The sequence below is a fragment of the Ahaetulla prasina genome, chromosome 1 (assembly GCF_028640845.1).
Source record: "Ahaetulla prasina isolate Xishuangbanna chromosome 1, ASM2864084v1, whole genome shotgun sequence".
In the NCBI taxonomy this organism is placed as follows: domain Eukaryota; kingdom Metazoa; phylum Chordata; class Lepidosauria; order Squamata; family Colubridae; genus Ahaetulla; species Ahaetulla prasina.
In genome coordinates, this window is record NC_080539.1 from 310962113 (window position 1) to 310975618 (window position 13506).

Here is a 13506-nt window from a genome sequence, read left to right on the forward strand (position 1 = left end):
GAATTGTCAAGATCATTTGAAAAATGGAAAAGCAATAGAATTCTATTTCATCAGTATATGTTTCAAGTGAAAGAAATAATTCATCCAGCGCAATTCAAATATGAAAATCACGTTCATAGGATATAGCTATTAATTTGAGCAGCTTTTAATTATTGGTTATGTGCATTTTCAAAGGCAGTATGTCCTGTGAGAAAACTACTGGTTAATATTTTGGAAACAATGTTTGCATGGATAGTAGTTTGATAATGCTCTTCTTACATTGTAGACAAGTTGCTAGCATGCTGTAGTTATGTTCACATTTTGTATTGAATGGAAGTCATGCTAAATATTGTGTGACATTGTCATTCCAAACAATTTCTTGTATTTGGTGTCAGCCGAATCTCTTTACAATGTTGCTAATGTGTCAGTGGACATTTGCCATGTATTCTGTAACCAGCCCGGGCCTCCTATTCAGTGCTGTTATTATTTAGCTTCTTTGAATGAACTGTTGAGAAATACATTTTTAAAAGAACCCAATTCTTTACCTTTTCCTTATAATAAATTCAGTCAAAATGATTACTAGTAATTTTGAAGATAGTTATCTCCAGTGAAGTATATTGTCAACCTCATGTCTATATTTGATGTAGTTATCAAAATGCATTGTGCATCCAGTTATTGATACAATTATTTTAAACCTGTCTACTCAAACAAATATTCAAGACGGTTTATAAAGGAGAAATACACACATATCATATCTACAAAAACACGTAAATTAACTAAAAGCTTGACAAAACAAATAGATTGTTATAGATTTTTTTCTTTTAAAGAACGGTAAAAAAATTACTCCCTTGCCTGGGAGTAACATAGCCAACATGTCAGAATCTTCTGACCATAGGAACATCTTCAGAAGGACTTTTTCTACAGAACTTAACATTTGGATAAGTTTTTGATAGGCTAGAACAAGACCAAATTGTTTGATGCTTCCAAGTTAATTCCAGCACCTGAACATTTTATTTGCAAGCAATTTGCAAGTACTCATAAAGATGTTTTTGTTTGCTAGGTCTCACGACATGAACGTAGAATTTCTCAAATTCAGCAGCTTAATCAGATGCCTCTGTATCCCACTGAGAAGATTATTTGGGATGAAAATATTGTTCCAACTGAATACTATTCTGGAGAAGGTAAAACTTACTGAAATAGATTTAGATTTCTCAACACAAGAAGGTATTTTATGAAAATGAGTTTAAAAATTAAGTGAATCTCTTCGTGGAAAGTGTTCATTCTATTTCCTTTGGATAGCTGTCTTCCCTGATTCGTTGAGATAGAAAGGTGTTGCTTCCTTTTTTCCTGTTGGGTGTATGTTCTAGAAAAAAATATATAAGACAGACAGTTAACGAAGAAGTTGGATGAAAAAGTAGAGTAAGCTAGTGAAGAATATTTATTTTCCTGTATTTTTCTGTAACCCAAAGATTACTGAAGAATTCTCTAAGTTTTATTAGCCTATGAAGACCTAGGATTTGTGCTAAAGACCTCTTGGGAAGGAAAGCATGGCTCTCTAAAAATACGAAGGAATAGTTTATTTCTGCAGTCATGAGCTTCCTTTATGATGTTACAGTGAAAACAGGAATTTCCAAGGGCAATGCATTTACTAAATATTGCAACTAGAAGAGACTTTTTACGTAATCATTGAAAATCTACATCCCTAAAGGCACATAGTGGGTGCAAAATCTTATGTCACTCAGAGTTGTCAGTCTGAATGGTCCAGGACTGAAAGGGCTTTTCCTCAGACTGTGTTCTTTTAAGTCAGGGGTGTCCAAACTTGGCAACTTTAAGATTTGTGGACTTCAACTTCAACAAAGCTGGCTGAGGAATTCTAGGAGTTGAAGTCCACAAGTCTTAAAGTTGCCAAGTTTGGACACCCCTGTTTCAAATGTTCTAGAAATAGTTCTACCTCAGTAAGCCTACTCCAGGTTGGAACATTGCAGAATGGAACCATCCCATTTCAATAATTGAAATACTGGTAATGGAATATATTGTACAGTTCTAAGAGATAATAATTAGAGAAGGAGGGAACCTAAGAGTTTGGCTATGTTATCCAGGCCTTTATCCATGTGCTGGCAGACAATTACAGTGGTCCTCTTCAGTATATGCTCTATGAAGTAGATTAAGGTATCCTAAAACATGAATGAGACTACATTTCCCTTTGTTTATTCCTTGTCCAATAAATGGGCATTTGGGGTACAAACCCAATCCATACATCTTTAACCTTTTAATTTAAAACTGACATTGAGGGTATATGTAATATAAAATATGTCTACAAATCCGTATTTGAATATGGGCTTACAACTCAGCTGGGTCCATTCAGAAGTACAAATTGTAGGAGTTATATCTTAAGTCTCCTGATTCAAACATAGATTGCATTGAAAGAGGAAGTTACTGCATGTAATCTGTTCCACTTCTTTCAGCAAGAGTGTTTATTTGACCAGAGCCCTTTTTATGAACAATATATATGCTTTTATATGTGATAAAATAAGTTTCGATCTTGTAATTCTCTGTATTTCTACTCTAAAGAAATTGTTCCTCTGAATTCAGTGAGACTTGCTTGCTGGTAAATAGCATAGAGTTGCAGCTGCAGTATTTAATACAAAAAAATAATTTCCAGAAGAAACTAGAGATAAATTCTTTTCCCATCCATTTTTTCTTCCAGGCTGTCTTGCTCTCCCAAAATTGAATTTACAGTTTCTAACTCTTCATGATTACCTCCTGAGAAATTTCAACCTCTTTCGTCTGGAGTCTACTTATGAAATCAGACAAGACATTGAAGATAGTGTCAGTAGGATGAAACCATGGTAACATACACAGTGGTTACATTAAAGATATGTACAGGTAGTCCTTGACTAACAACAGTTCGTCTAGTGACCGTTCAAAGTTACAGTGGCATAGAAAAAAGAGACTTATGACTGTTTTTCACACTTACAATCGTTGCAGCAGCCCCATGGTCACGTGACCATAATTTGGGCACTTGGCAACTAGTTCATGTTTATGATGGTTGCAGTGTCCCAGGATCATGTGATCAACTTTTGTGACCTTCTGATAAGCAAAGTCAGTGGGGAAGCCAGATTCATTTAAGAACTGTGTTGCTAACTTAACAACTGCAGTGATTCACTTAACAGCTGTGGCAAGAAAGGTCATCAAATGGGGCCAGATCACTTAACAAATGTCCCACTTAGCAACATAAATTTTTGTGGTCATAAGTCAAGGACTACCTGTACTAAAAATGATTTTCCTCAGACTGTGTTCTTTTAAGTCAGGGTGTCAAACTTGGCAACTTTAAGATTTGTGGACTTCAACTTCAACAAAGCTGGCTGAGGAATTCTAGGAGTTGAAGTCCACAAGTCTTAAAGTTGCCAAGTTTGGACACCCCTGTTTCAAATGTTCTAGAAATAGTTCTACCTCAGATAAGCCTACTCCAGGTTGGAACATTGCAGAATGGAACCATCCCATTTCAATAATTGAAATACTGGTAATGGAATATATTGTACAGTTCTAAGAGATAATAATTAGAGAAGGAGGGAACCTAAGAGTTTGGCTATGTTATCCAGGCCTTTATCCATGTGCTGGCAGACAATTACAGTGGTCCTCTTCAGTATATGCTCTATGAAGTAGATTAAGGTATCCTAAAACATGAATGAGACTACATTTCCCTTTGTTTATTCCTTGTCCAATAAATGGGCATTTGGGGTACAAACCCAATCCATACATCTTTAACCTTTTAATTTAAAACTGACATTGAGGGTATATGTAATATAAAATATGTCTACAAATCCGTATTTGAATATGGGCTTAGAGTAGACTGAGTACAACTCAGCTGGGTCCATTCAGAAGTACAAATTGTAGGAGTTATAGCTTAAGTCTCCTGATTCAAACACAGATTGCATTGAAAGAGGAAGTTAGTGCATGTAATCTGTTCCACTTCTTTCAGCAAGAGTGTTTATTTGACCAGAGCCCTTTTTATGAACAATATATATGCTTTTATATGTGATAAAATAAGTTTCGATCTTGTAATTCTCTGTATTTCTACTCTAAAGAAATTGTTCCTCTGAATTCAGTGAGACTTGCTTGCTGGTAAATAGCATAGAGTTGCAGCTGCAGTATGTAATACAAAAAAATAATTCCCAGAAGAAACTAGAGATAAATTCTTTTCCCATCCATTTTTTCTTCCAGGCTGTCTTGCCCTCCCAAAATTGAATTTACAGTTTCTAACTCTTCATGATTACCTCCTGAGAAATTTCAACCTCTTTCGTCTGGAGTCTACTTATGAAATCAGACAAGACATTGAAGATAGTGTCAGTAGGATGAAACCATGGTAACATACACAGTGGTTACATTAAAGATATGTACAGGTAGTCCTTGACTAACAACAGTTCGTCTAGTGACCGTTCAAAGTTACAGTGGCATAGAAAAAAGAGACTTATGACTGTTTTTCACACTTACAATCGTTGCAGCAGCCCCATGGTCACGTGACCATAATTTGGGCACTTGGCAACTAGTTCATGTTTATGATGGTTGCAGTGTCCCAGGATCATGTGATCAACTTTTGTGACCTTCTGATAAGCAAAGTCAATGGGGAAGCCAGATTCATTTAACAACTGTGTTGCTAACTTAACAACTGCAGTGATTCACTTAACAGCTGTGGCAAGAAAGGTCATCAAATGGGGCCAGATCACTTAACAAATGTCCCACTTAGCAACATAAATTTTTGTGGTCATAAGTCAAGGACTACCTGTACTAAAAATGATTTTCTAAGCCTATGATGCTTTTTGTTTTGTCATTCCTTTTATTTTTAGCTATGGGAAATTAACTAAATTAGAAGAACGTTGAATGGATTTCATTCTGTTTTATTCTCATGTTCACCTAGAAAGCGAATTTTACGGGACCAGATTATGGGAAAGGGTGTAATTACTCAGATTAGATTAGATTAATTATGGTGCTTTTTAGATGAAAACATGCTTTGAAGGCCATGGGTTATTTCTTATGCTTTGTTTCTAGAGTTGTTTTTAAGGAATTTCAGTCCTTGGAAAAAGTTTGTAATGAGGGATTTTTTGTGTCCAAAGGTTTACAGCTTCTTATTTCTGATCTTGGTTATTAGGCAATCAGAATATGGTGGTATTGTCTTTGGTGGATGGGCTCGAATGGCACAGCCCATTGTCTCTTTCACCATCATAGAGGTGGCAAAGCCAAACATAGGAGAAAATTGGCCAATGAGAGTCCGTGCAGATGTTACAATTAACTTGAATATTAGAGACAACATCAAAGATGAATGGGAAGGTATGTTTGAGTGTGTTGGTTGATATCAAATCCTTAAGAGGTCATTAATTCATTTCAAATGAATGTTAAACCTGTAAAAAACCATTATAGTGTATTCAGTAAAATGTAAATGGTACGAATTGTCAAATGTTATTTCTGTTCTGTATATTGTCCTTCAGTTTGAACAGTTTGTAATCTTCAAAGTCACGAATAGATAATTATTTTTAACTTTAAATGTTAGATGGCAAACCACATAAACATTACAAAATAATTAAATTTTTTGTAAAATATATCTAATTTCTAGATTTACAATTTTTTTATCAAGAATCAAGGATCAATATCCATCTTCCCAGGCTGACATTTGAATTATTGATAGGGTCATGCTATATAGATGTTATTTCTCTAAGTCACGGAAGGGCTTATGCCTGTCTCCACTTACTACATTTGTTCCTATTTTACTCTATTGAATGGGAAGATCAGCTTAATATGTTTTCTCACAATCCAGAATCCTGTTTTAACAGGATAGCAAGGGAAGCCCTCAGGATGTAAACAAGGCAGAACTAGAACATTCAAGAATGACAGGGCCAGGACTGATAATCTGCATATAATTTGGGATTTTCATCTCAGCTATCATGGTTGAATATACAGTATTATGAGCATGATCCATTTACCGAAAGGCAAATTAATTAAATAGAAAAATAATGTGAACATAACCTTTTAAAATCATTTGCTAGATGACCACAGAGAGATCCAAAAATCAACTGGGCATTTTATGGGCATTAATAAAAGTTCTAATCTTGCTGAACTAAGTATGGAATGTGGAAATGACATAATTTATATAAAAAAAGGAAAGGAACATTGAGATAACTCTGCTTCTCTATATTAGAAGAACTTGCAAGCTGTGCTTCCTTGATTGATACATGTGTGTGTGTGTATCACACATGTTAACAACCCCCATATTAGATGGAGATACATATATATTCAAGGGGGATTCCTGTTAAAATCAAAAGTATATTCTTAATTTTAATCCAGCTTTTTGTGACTCTATTGCTACTTTCTACTATTGCTACTTGCTACTACAGAACAAATTTAGTGTAATTGTAATATATATATATATATATTTAATAAAAAAGTTTTATTTCCATTTTCCAACAACCTATTCAATATACAGTCTCTTGTTCAACATTAGTCATTAACTTTCATTTGTTACTTATTCGGACCTGCCCAGCTACCACTTCCTTCCTTAACAAACCTTTCCTCCTCCCTTCTCTACTTTCTTCTACTTTCTTCATCCTTCCTCTCCTTCGCTTTTCTACTTCCTCTCCTCCTTCCCCACTCTTCTCTTCCACCCTTTCTAACCTCTCTCTTTCCCTTTCTTCTTGCTCTCCTTTCCCCCTTTTCTACCTCTCTCTTGCCTACCTACTTTCTTCCTTCACTCTCTCCTCTCCCTTTCCATTCCCTTCTGAAATGGCAGCTGAGCAGCCCTGATTTCATTTCAAATTATTTCTATTTCTTAATTACATATCTTCAATCATTCCTTTACATTGATCCTTCATCTCCCCCCCTCTCCCCCCTTCCCCTCCCTCCCCCCTCCCACCCCCCGAGACTTCCCAGAACAAAGTACAGGGTATAAAATTAACAATCATAAATTAAAATACAACATAAGTCATAATCCATAGTCACTCCTCTCTCTAAGACCTTAACTCCCCTTCCAGAAACAAAAAAGTACATTCTTCTTCCAGTCCATTATATATCAGTCCATTCCACTCCTAAAATCTTCAGAATCTTCCAATTAAATTAGTATTTCCAGTTCATCAATAAAATACATAGTTTTTAATATCCAATCTTCATAAATTAACACCAAATATATATCAATCCATTCCACTCCTGAAGTCTTCAGAATCTTATAGTTTTAATATCCAATCTTCATCGATCAAGACCAAGACGATATTCCATCTTCCAGTATTCATCAGAAATTCTTTTATAATATACCTTTCTTCCTTAAACAGTCTCCCAAATATAATTCATATTTCCAGCTTAAATTCTTAAATTTTATCCAATCTCCAAAATAAACAATATTCTATCTTCTCATATCTTTAATATCACTTACATAAATCAAATAACATTGCTAATATTAATATTTCTTCAATTTACCTTACATCTGTCAAATAACATTATTAAAATTATACTTATAACTTATATCCAAAATATATCAATTATAACAATTAAATTCTATTTAACCAAATACCAACATTACATCCATAAATTTTTCTATCTGTCCTCCAAAAGTTAAACAATATTCCATCTTCCCATTCCTTTATACCTCACATATATCAAATAGTAACACCTTATACCCAAAATAGATCAGTTATAAAAATTAAACCCTATATATATATATTAAAAAAAAATACCATCAAAATCACATCTTAAGCATTCTCCTTCCCCTTGTCTTCTATCTTACACATTTTCCACCATCTGCTCACCAATCAGCTTAACATCTAACAATAAAGAATTTCCAATCTTTAATATATTGGTGTAAAAGTCTCTTGTTTAAAAACTTATTAAGAAAAGATAAGCCTCCAAAAGTTCCTATAAAAAATAATAATCCATATTTGAACTGAAGAAGTTTCCAAGATTTTAGTAGTTAGTTCTGTTTGCTTAAGAGCCATTTTTAAACTATAAAATCTACCAAAAAGAGAAAAAAAAATTCAATAAACTTTTCTTCTTAAACATTGTGATAAAGAAAAAGGTAAAAAGAAAAAAAAATCATTAACAGTTCTTATTCATTCCATTTAAAAAGTAGCTTGTTATGTTCTTCTTATAGTTCCATGCCAGCAGTTATAATAAGCATTTCCTTAACTTTCACTTCCAATACACAAAACGCCATTTGCTAAAATCTTCTTACAAGCAAATGCCAGCACACTCCAACACTTTTAAAAGCAGTTGTTTTTAATTGCTTAATTGCCATCTTCTTTTAAACTTTATTTCTTAAAATTAAAATTAGTAAAAAATCTTTTTAAATTTCTTTACGACGACAGTCTTAAAATCTCTTTCTTTATCCTTTTATAGTTTCACTTTCCTTTGTATATTACAAACGCCATTTTAAATCCACTCAGGTTGAAAGTTAGTTCAAAGGAAAGCTATTTAAGAGCCGAAGTTAAGATTTATTACTTGCAAATTCTTGCTAGTCCTCCTGCTTTGTTCTGTCTGTGTTGAGTTCTCTTTAAAAATAAATCTTGGCACAGAGATGGTCGCGGCTTCTCGTTCTGTATAAACAGAAGCACCCTGGGCACGGAGCTTTGTCAGGCTGAAGGGGAGCTCTCACCCTTCGATCCCCTGGTTCATTCCAGGGGCTCCCGGGGAGCTCTACCCAAACCTGACCACTCTTCCCTCCCTCTTCTCCCGGGGGAGAGAATTCCAAACCGTTTGACAGCCCATTTACGCTGTCAGGGACGGTTTGACGAAACCCAGGGCAGACAATCCCAAAGGAACGTCCACGAAGCCTGCGTTGCCAGCGGAAGTCTCTGTAATTGTAATATATTTTTCATACTTATAGCAGGTATATATTTAATTACTTTTCTCTGGTTTTCCCTTAAGAATTCAAAAGAGCAACAAAAATGAAAACAGCATTACAATGTAGGGGATGATAAATTACAGCAAAGTTAAAATCAGCATATATTGCTATTAAAATATTTACACTGATTTTAACACATAACCGCCTGCCCTGGATCCTTGAGCAAAAACTCTTGAGTCTTGTGAGGCAGATCATTACATACTTTGATGGGGAAATTTAATATTAAGATATGAACATCTGTAGGAGAAGATTAATGGAGAGAAGAAAGGAAACTCTCCCAATTGATTGCCTGAAAACAGTAAATATAACTCATGGATTCCTTTGTAAAGCTGCACATTTCTGACTGAGACCTTTTGCTCTATAGATCAGTATAAATAAAAGCATGTTGCTGAAAGTCCAATGACAAAAATAACGTTTTATTGAATAGTTACATCAGTGTTATTTCAAAACTATTTGACTTTGTTTCCATGGACTTAAATTGCATTCTCTTAAACCACATTTATTTATATTTAAATTTATATTTAAAAGTATAAAAAATGAATTTGTTTTTCTCTCTCTCATTACATTTAGGTTTGCGCAAACATGATGTCTGCTTTCTAATTACCGTCCGACCCACTCAACCTTATGGTACCAAGTTTGATAGAAGGCAGCCATTTGTAGAACAAACTGGCCTTGTTTATGTCAGGGGGTGTGAAATCCAGGGTATGCTGGATGATAAGGGACGTGTCATTGAAGAAGGTATGATAATAAAATTTCCAATCTTTAATATATTGGTGTAAAAATCTCTTTCTTTATCATTTTATAGTTTCACTTTCCTTTGTATATTACAAACGCCATTTTAAATCCACTCAGGTTGAAAGTTAGTTCAAAGGAAAGCTATTTAAGAGCCGAAGTTAAGATTTATTACTTGCAAATTCTTGCTAGTCCTCCTGCTTTGTTCTGTCTGTGTTGAGTTCTCTTTAAAAATAAATCTTGGCACAGAGATGGTTGCGGCTTCTCGTTCTGTATAAACAGAAGCACCCTGGGCACGGAGCTTCGTCAGGCTGAAGGGGAGCTCTCACCCTTCGATCCCCTGGTTAATTCCAGGGGCTCCCGGGGAGTTCTACCCAAACCTGACCACTCTTCCCTCCCCCTTCTCCCGGGGGAGAGAATTCCAAACCGTTTGACAGCCCATTTACGCTGTCAGGGACGGTTTGACGAAACCCAGGGCAGACGATCCCAAAGGAACGTCCACGAAGCCTGCGTTGCCAGCGGAAGTCTCTGTAATTGTAATATATTTTTCGTACTTATAGCAGGTATATATTTAATTACTTTTCTCTGGTTTTCCCTTAAGAATTCAAAAGAGCAACAAAAATGAAAACAGCATTACAATGTAGGGGATGATAAATTACAGCAAAGTTAAAATCAGCATATATTGCTATTAAAATATTTACACTGATTTTAACACATAACTGCCTGCCCTGGATCCTTGAGCAAAAACTCTTTTGAGTCTTGTGAGGCAGATCATTACATACTTTGATGGGGAAATTTAATATTAAGATATGAACATCTGTAGGAGAAGATTAATGGAGAGAAGAAAGGAAACTCTCCCAATTGATTGCCTGAAAACAGTAAATATAACTCATGGATTCCTTTGTAAAGCTGCACATTTCTGACTGAGACCTTTTGCTCTATAGATCAGTATAAATAAAAGCATGTTGCTGAAAGTCCAATGACAAAAATAACGTTTTATTGAATAGTTACATCAGTGTTATTTCAAAACTATTTGACTTTGTTTCCATGGACTTAAATTGCATTCTCTTAAACCACATTTATTTATATTTAAATTTATATTTAAAAGTATAAAAAATGAATTTGTTTTTCTCTCTCTCATTACATTTAGGTTTGCGCAAACATGATGTCTGCTTTCTAATTACCGTCCGACCCACTCAACCTTATGGTACCAAGTTTGATAGAAGGCAGCCATTTGTAGAACAAACTGGCCTTGTTTATGTCAGGGGGTGTGAAATCCAGGGTATGCTGGATGATAAGGGACGTGTCATTGAAGAAGGTATGATAATAAAATTTCATTGAAATTGTTATTGTTGTAAAATTTCATCCCTAACAATGTGAGAAGGTATAAACTGGGATCAGAATGATGCCTTTTAATATGTGTTACTTTTTCAATAGCAGCAATCACAACCCTTAATGAGAACTTCCAAAAGAAGTAGTCATTCTGAAGGGACAGAGCTGAGATGATTGATTTTGTCAGCCCAAGCTTTCTTTACTTTGTTTTGTGTTGCTGTTGTCATTGATTAAGTTTTGAATTGATTGTTTTTATACTTGGAAAAAGAAAAAAATATGCTCTCAAAATACATTTTCATAGTGTAAGGGAGTGTAGGGAGGAGCAAATGAGGCTGTGAACACTATCAGCTTATCATATGAGGATATATTGTCCTTTATGTTCTGAAGCTAACATTTCAGATTCATTATCTAAACCCAACCAAACAATGATAATGTGGTATATCTAATCTAAAGATGTGGGATGTACAATACTGTTTAAACCAAACGGGAAGCAGTTTAGATTTAGAACCCTTCCAGAGTGATTGGAACAACATCATAACATTTCTGAGGTCAGAACAATGCATTTTAACTTGATAGACTTCAGCAAATACACTTTTGCCAGAGGTTATGCCAATAAGGCAGCGATCCAACATTGAAATGGGGTGCACTCTTTGGATACCATTGTGGTTTCAAAATAGTATGTAAAAAAGCTATTCCTTTCTGAAGATTGATCATTGGTTGTGATAAAGAAAAATAAACAATTTTATGCAATATTGGAGTGAGCAGGCTATGTGGGAAAGAAAAGTAAAAAGTGGAATAAGTTGGAAAGGCCCGGTTACAGCCTGAACTGATCTCTAAAATACTTTTTTATGATTTTTCTTTTTTAATTAGTATCTGATCAATTTTGTCTTTCATTGTAAGCAGGGCCGGAACCCAAACCAAGACTTAAAGGTGACTCAAGAACATTTAGAATTTTCTTGGATCCTAATCAATATCAACAAGACATGGCTAGTACCATCCAAAATGGAACAGAAGATGTATATGAAACATTTAATATAATAATGAGAAGAAAACCCAAAGAAAACAATTTTAAAGTAAGTTGTAATATGTTTTCTTTTCCCAAGTAGTTTGTGTTTTACTTTCCAGAACATTTGTTTAAGCACAAATTTTAAAAAGGAGTCTTAGTTTCTTTCCTTGCACTGCAGTTGTCTCTATCCAATCTCTGCTACCAGCCATGGTAAAAACTAAGATAGATTTAAATGTTTGCTTCCAGTTAAATCTCATTGCTAATGCAGTGGAAGAATAATGAATGCTAAGTAAGCATTGTTTAGTGATGGTGAATTTCCAAGACAAATAATCAAACCTATCCCACAGAACCATCTGTTTATATTGCTTGTATTGCAATAAATATGTTAAAATAGCATTTGCTTTTTCTAAGCGAAATGGCTTTAAAGTGCCTCAAAGGCAAAAAATGACTTTTAATGGAGATTGTTTTCCTTTGAAGTTCTGAAGGACTATTTGCAATTTAGTTACAGTCAGACATCAAGATAATGCCAAAAGGGCTTGACAGTGTCTTTAATTTCACTTTTTCAGGTTTAAAATTAAACGAATTGATTAGGTTCAGCCTCCTTATAGGATAGCTGCATCCTAGAGGATTATCATCTTTTAGTTGCTGTACAAGTCCTAACTCACATGAGAGAAAATAAGATAAATTGCTTTCACTAATGACAGATGTTGAATAATTTATCAAATGGATAGCAGAAGCGTGATTCCTTTGCTGAGCTTGCAAGGGAAAATTGGTAAAAGACTTATGTTGACTGCTAGCATAACGAAATATGACATCTGTGAAAGAACAGTCTTCATCCTGCCAGGATTCAATATTGATTCATTGTATGGCCCTCATCCAGTCCTTTACTGAATCCAGGCACTAGACTACAATATATCCTAATGGTCCTTCAAATGATGAACTTAAAACTATTCATTTTATTTCATTTTTTCTGCTTTCTCAACCCTTTTCAACACATTTCAGAAATGAGTAAATTTAAAAGTATTAACAGCAGAAGAATAAGTTATGTGCAGTTAAATATGAGTGATGAATGATGTTATTACCATGCATTTTATAAATTATTACAGGCTGTTCTGGAGACTATAAGAAATCTGATGAACACAGAGTGTGTCGTTCCTAATTGGCTGCATGATATTATCCTTGGTTATGGTGATCCTGGCAGTGCTCACTATTCAAAAATGCCAAATCAGATTGCCTGCTTGGATTTTAATGATACCTTCCTTTCCATTGATCACTTAAAAGCTAGCTTTCCTGGATATAACATTAAAGTAACAGTGGAAGACCAAACATTGCAAATTCCCCCATTCAGGTGAGATGTTCTTTGTACAAATGTGAAAGTTTTTTTTTTAATTAGCATGTCTTTCATTAAAATAATGGCACTGTTAATTTTACTCATTGATGAAATATGCATGCATTATATTCTTGGAAAATGTATCTCACAACAAGTTCATTAGAACATAAGCAGTGCCCTGTTGGACTGTCATCCAGAAGTCTATTCTCATAATGGCCATCCAACTGCATGACAAAATTTTTGCCT

At 34.7% G+C, this 13506-nt stretch overlaps 1 protein-coding gene across 1 annotated transcript in view; it reads left to right on the plus strand.

Moving 5' to 3' along the window:
• Positions 1 to 13506, plus strand: part of AQR (aquarius intron-binding spliceosomal factor) — a 51373-nt gene that overhangs the window by 17471 nt on the left and 20396 nt on the right. Inside the window, exons 15-20 of the mRNA XM_058162173.1 lie at positions 1040 to 1160; positions 2687 to 2828; positions 5129 to 5307; positions 9431 to 9598; positions 11828 to 11997; positions 13037 to 13278. Coding sequence (XP_058018156.1) covers positions 1040 to 1160; positions 2687 to 2828; positions 5129 to 5307; positions 9431 to 9598; positions 11828 to 11997; positions 13037 to 13278 — 1022 coding nt within the window. The remainder of the gene's footprint in view (positions 1 to 1039; positions 1161 to 2686; positions 2829 to 5128; positions 5308 to 9430; positions 9599 to 11827; positions 11998 to 13036; positions 13279 to 13506) is intronic.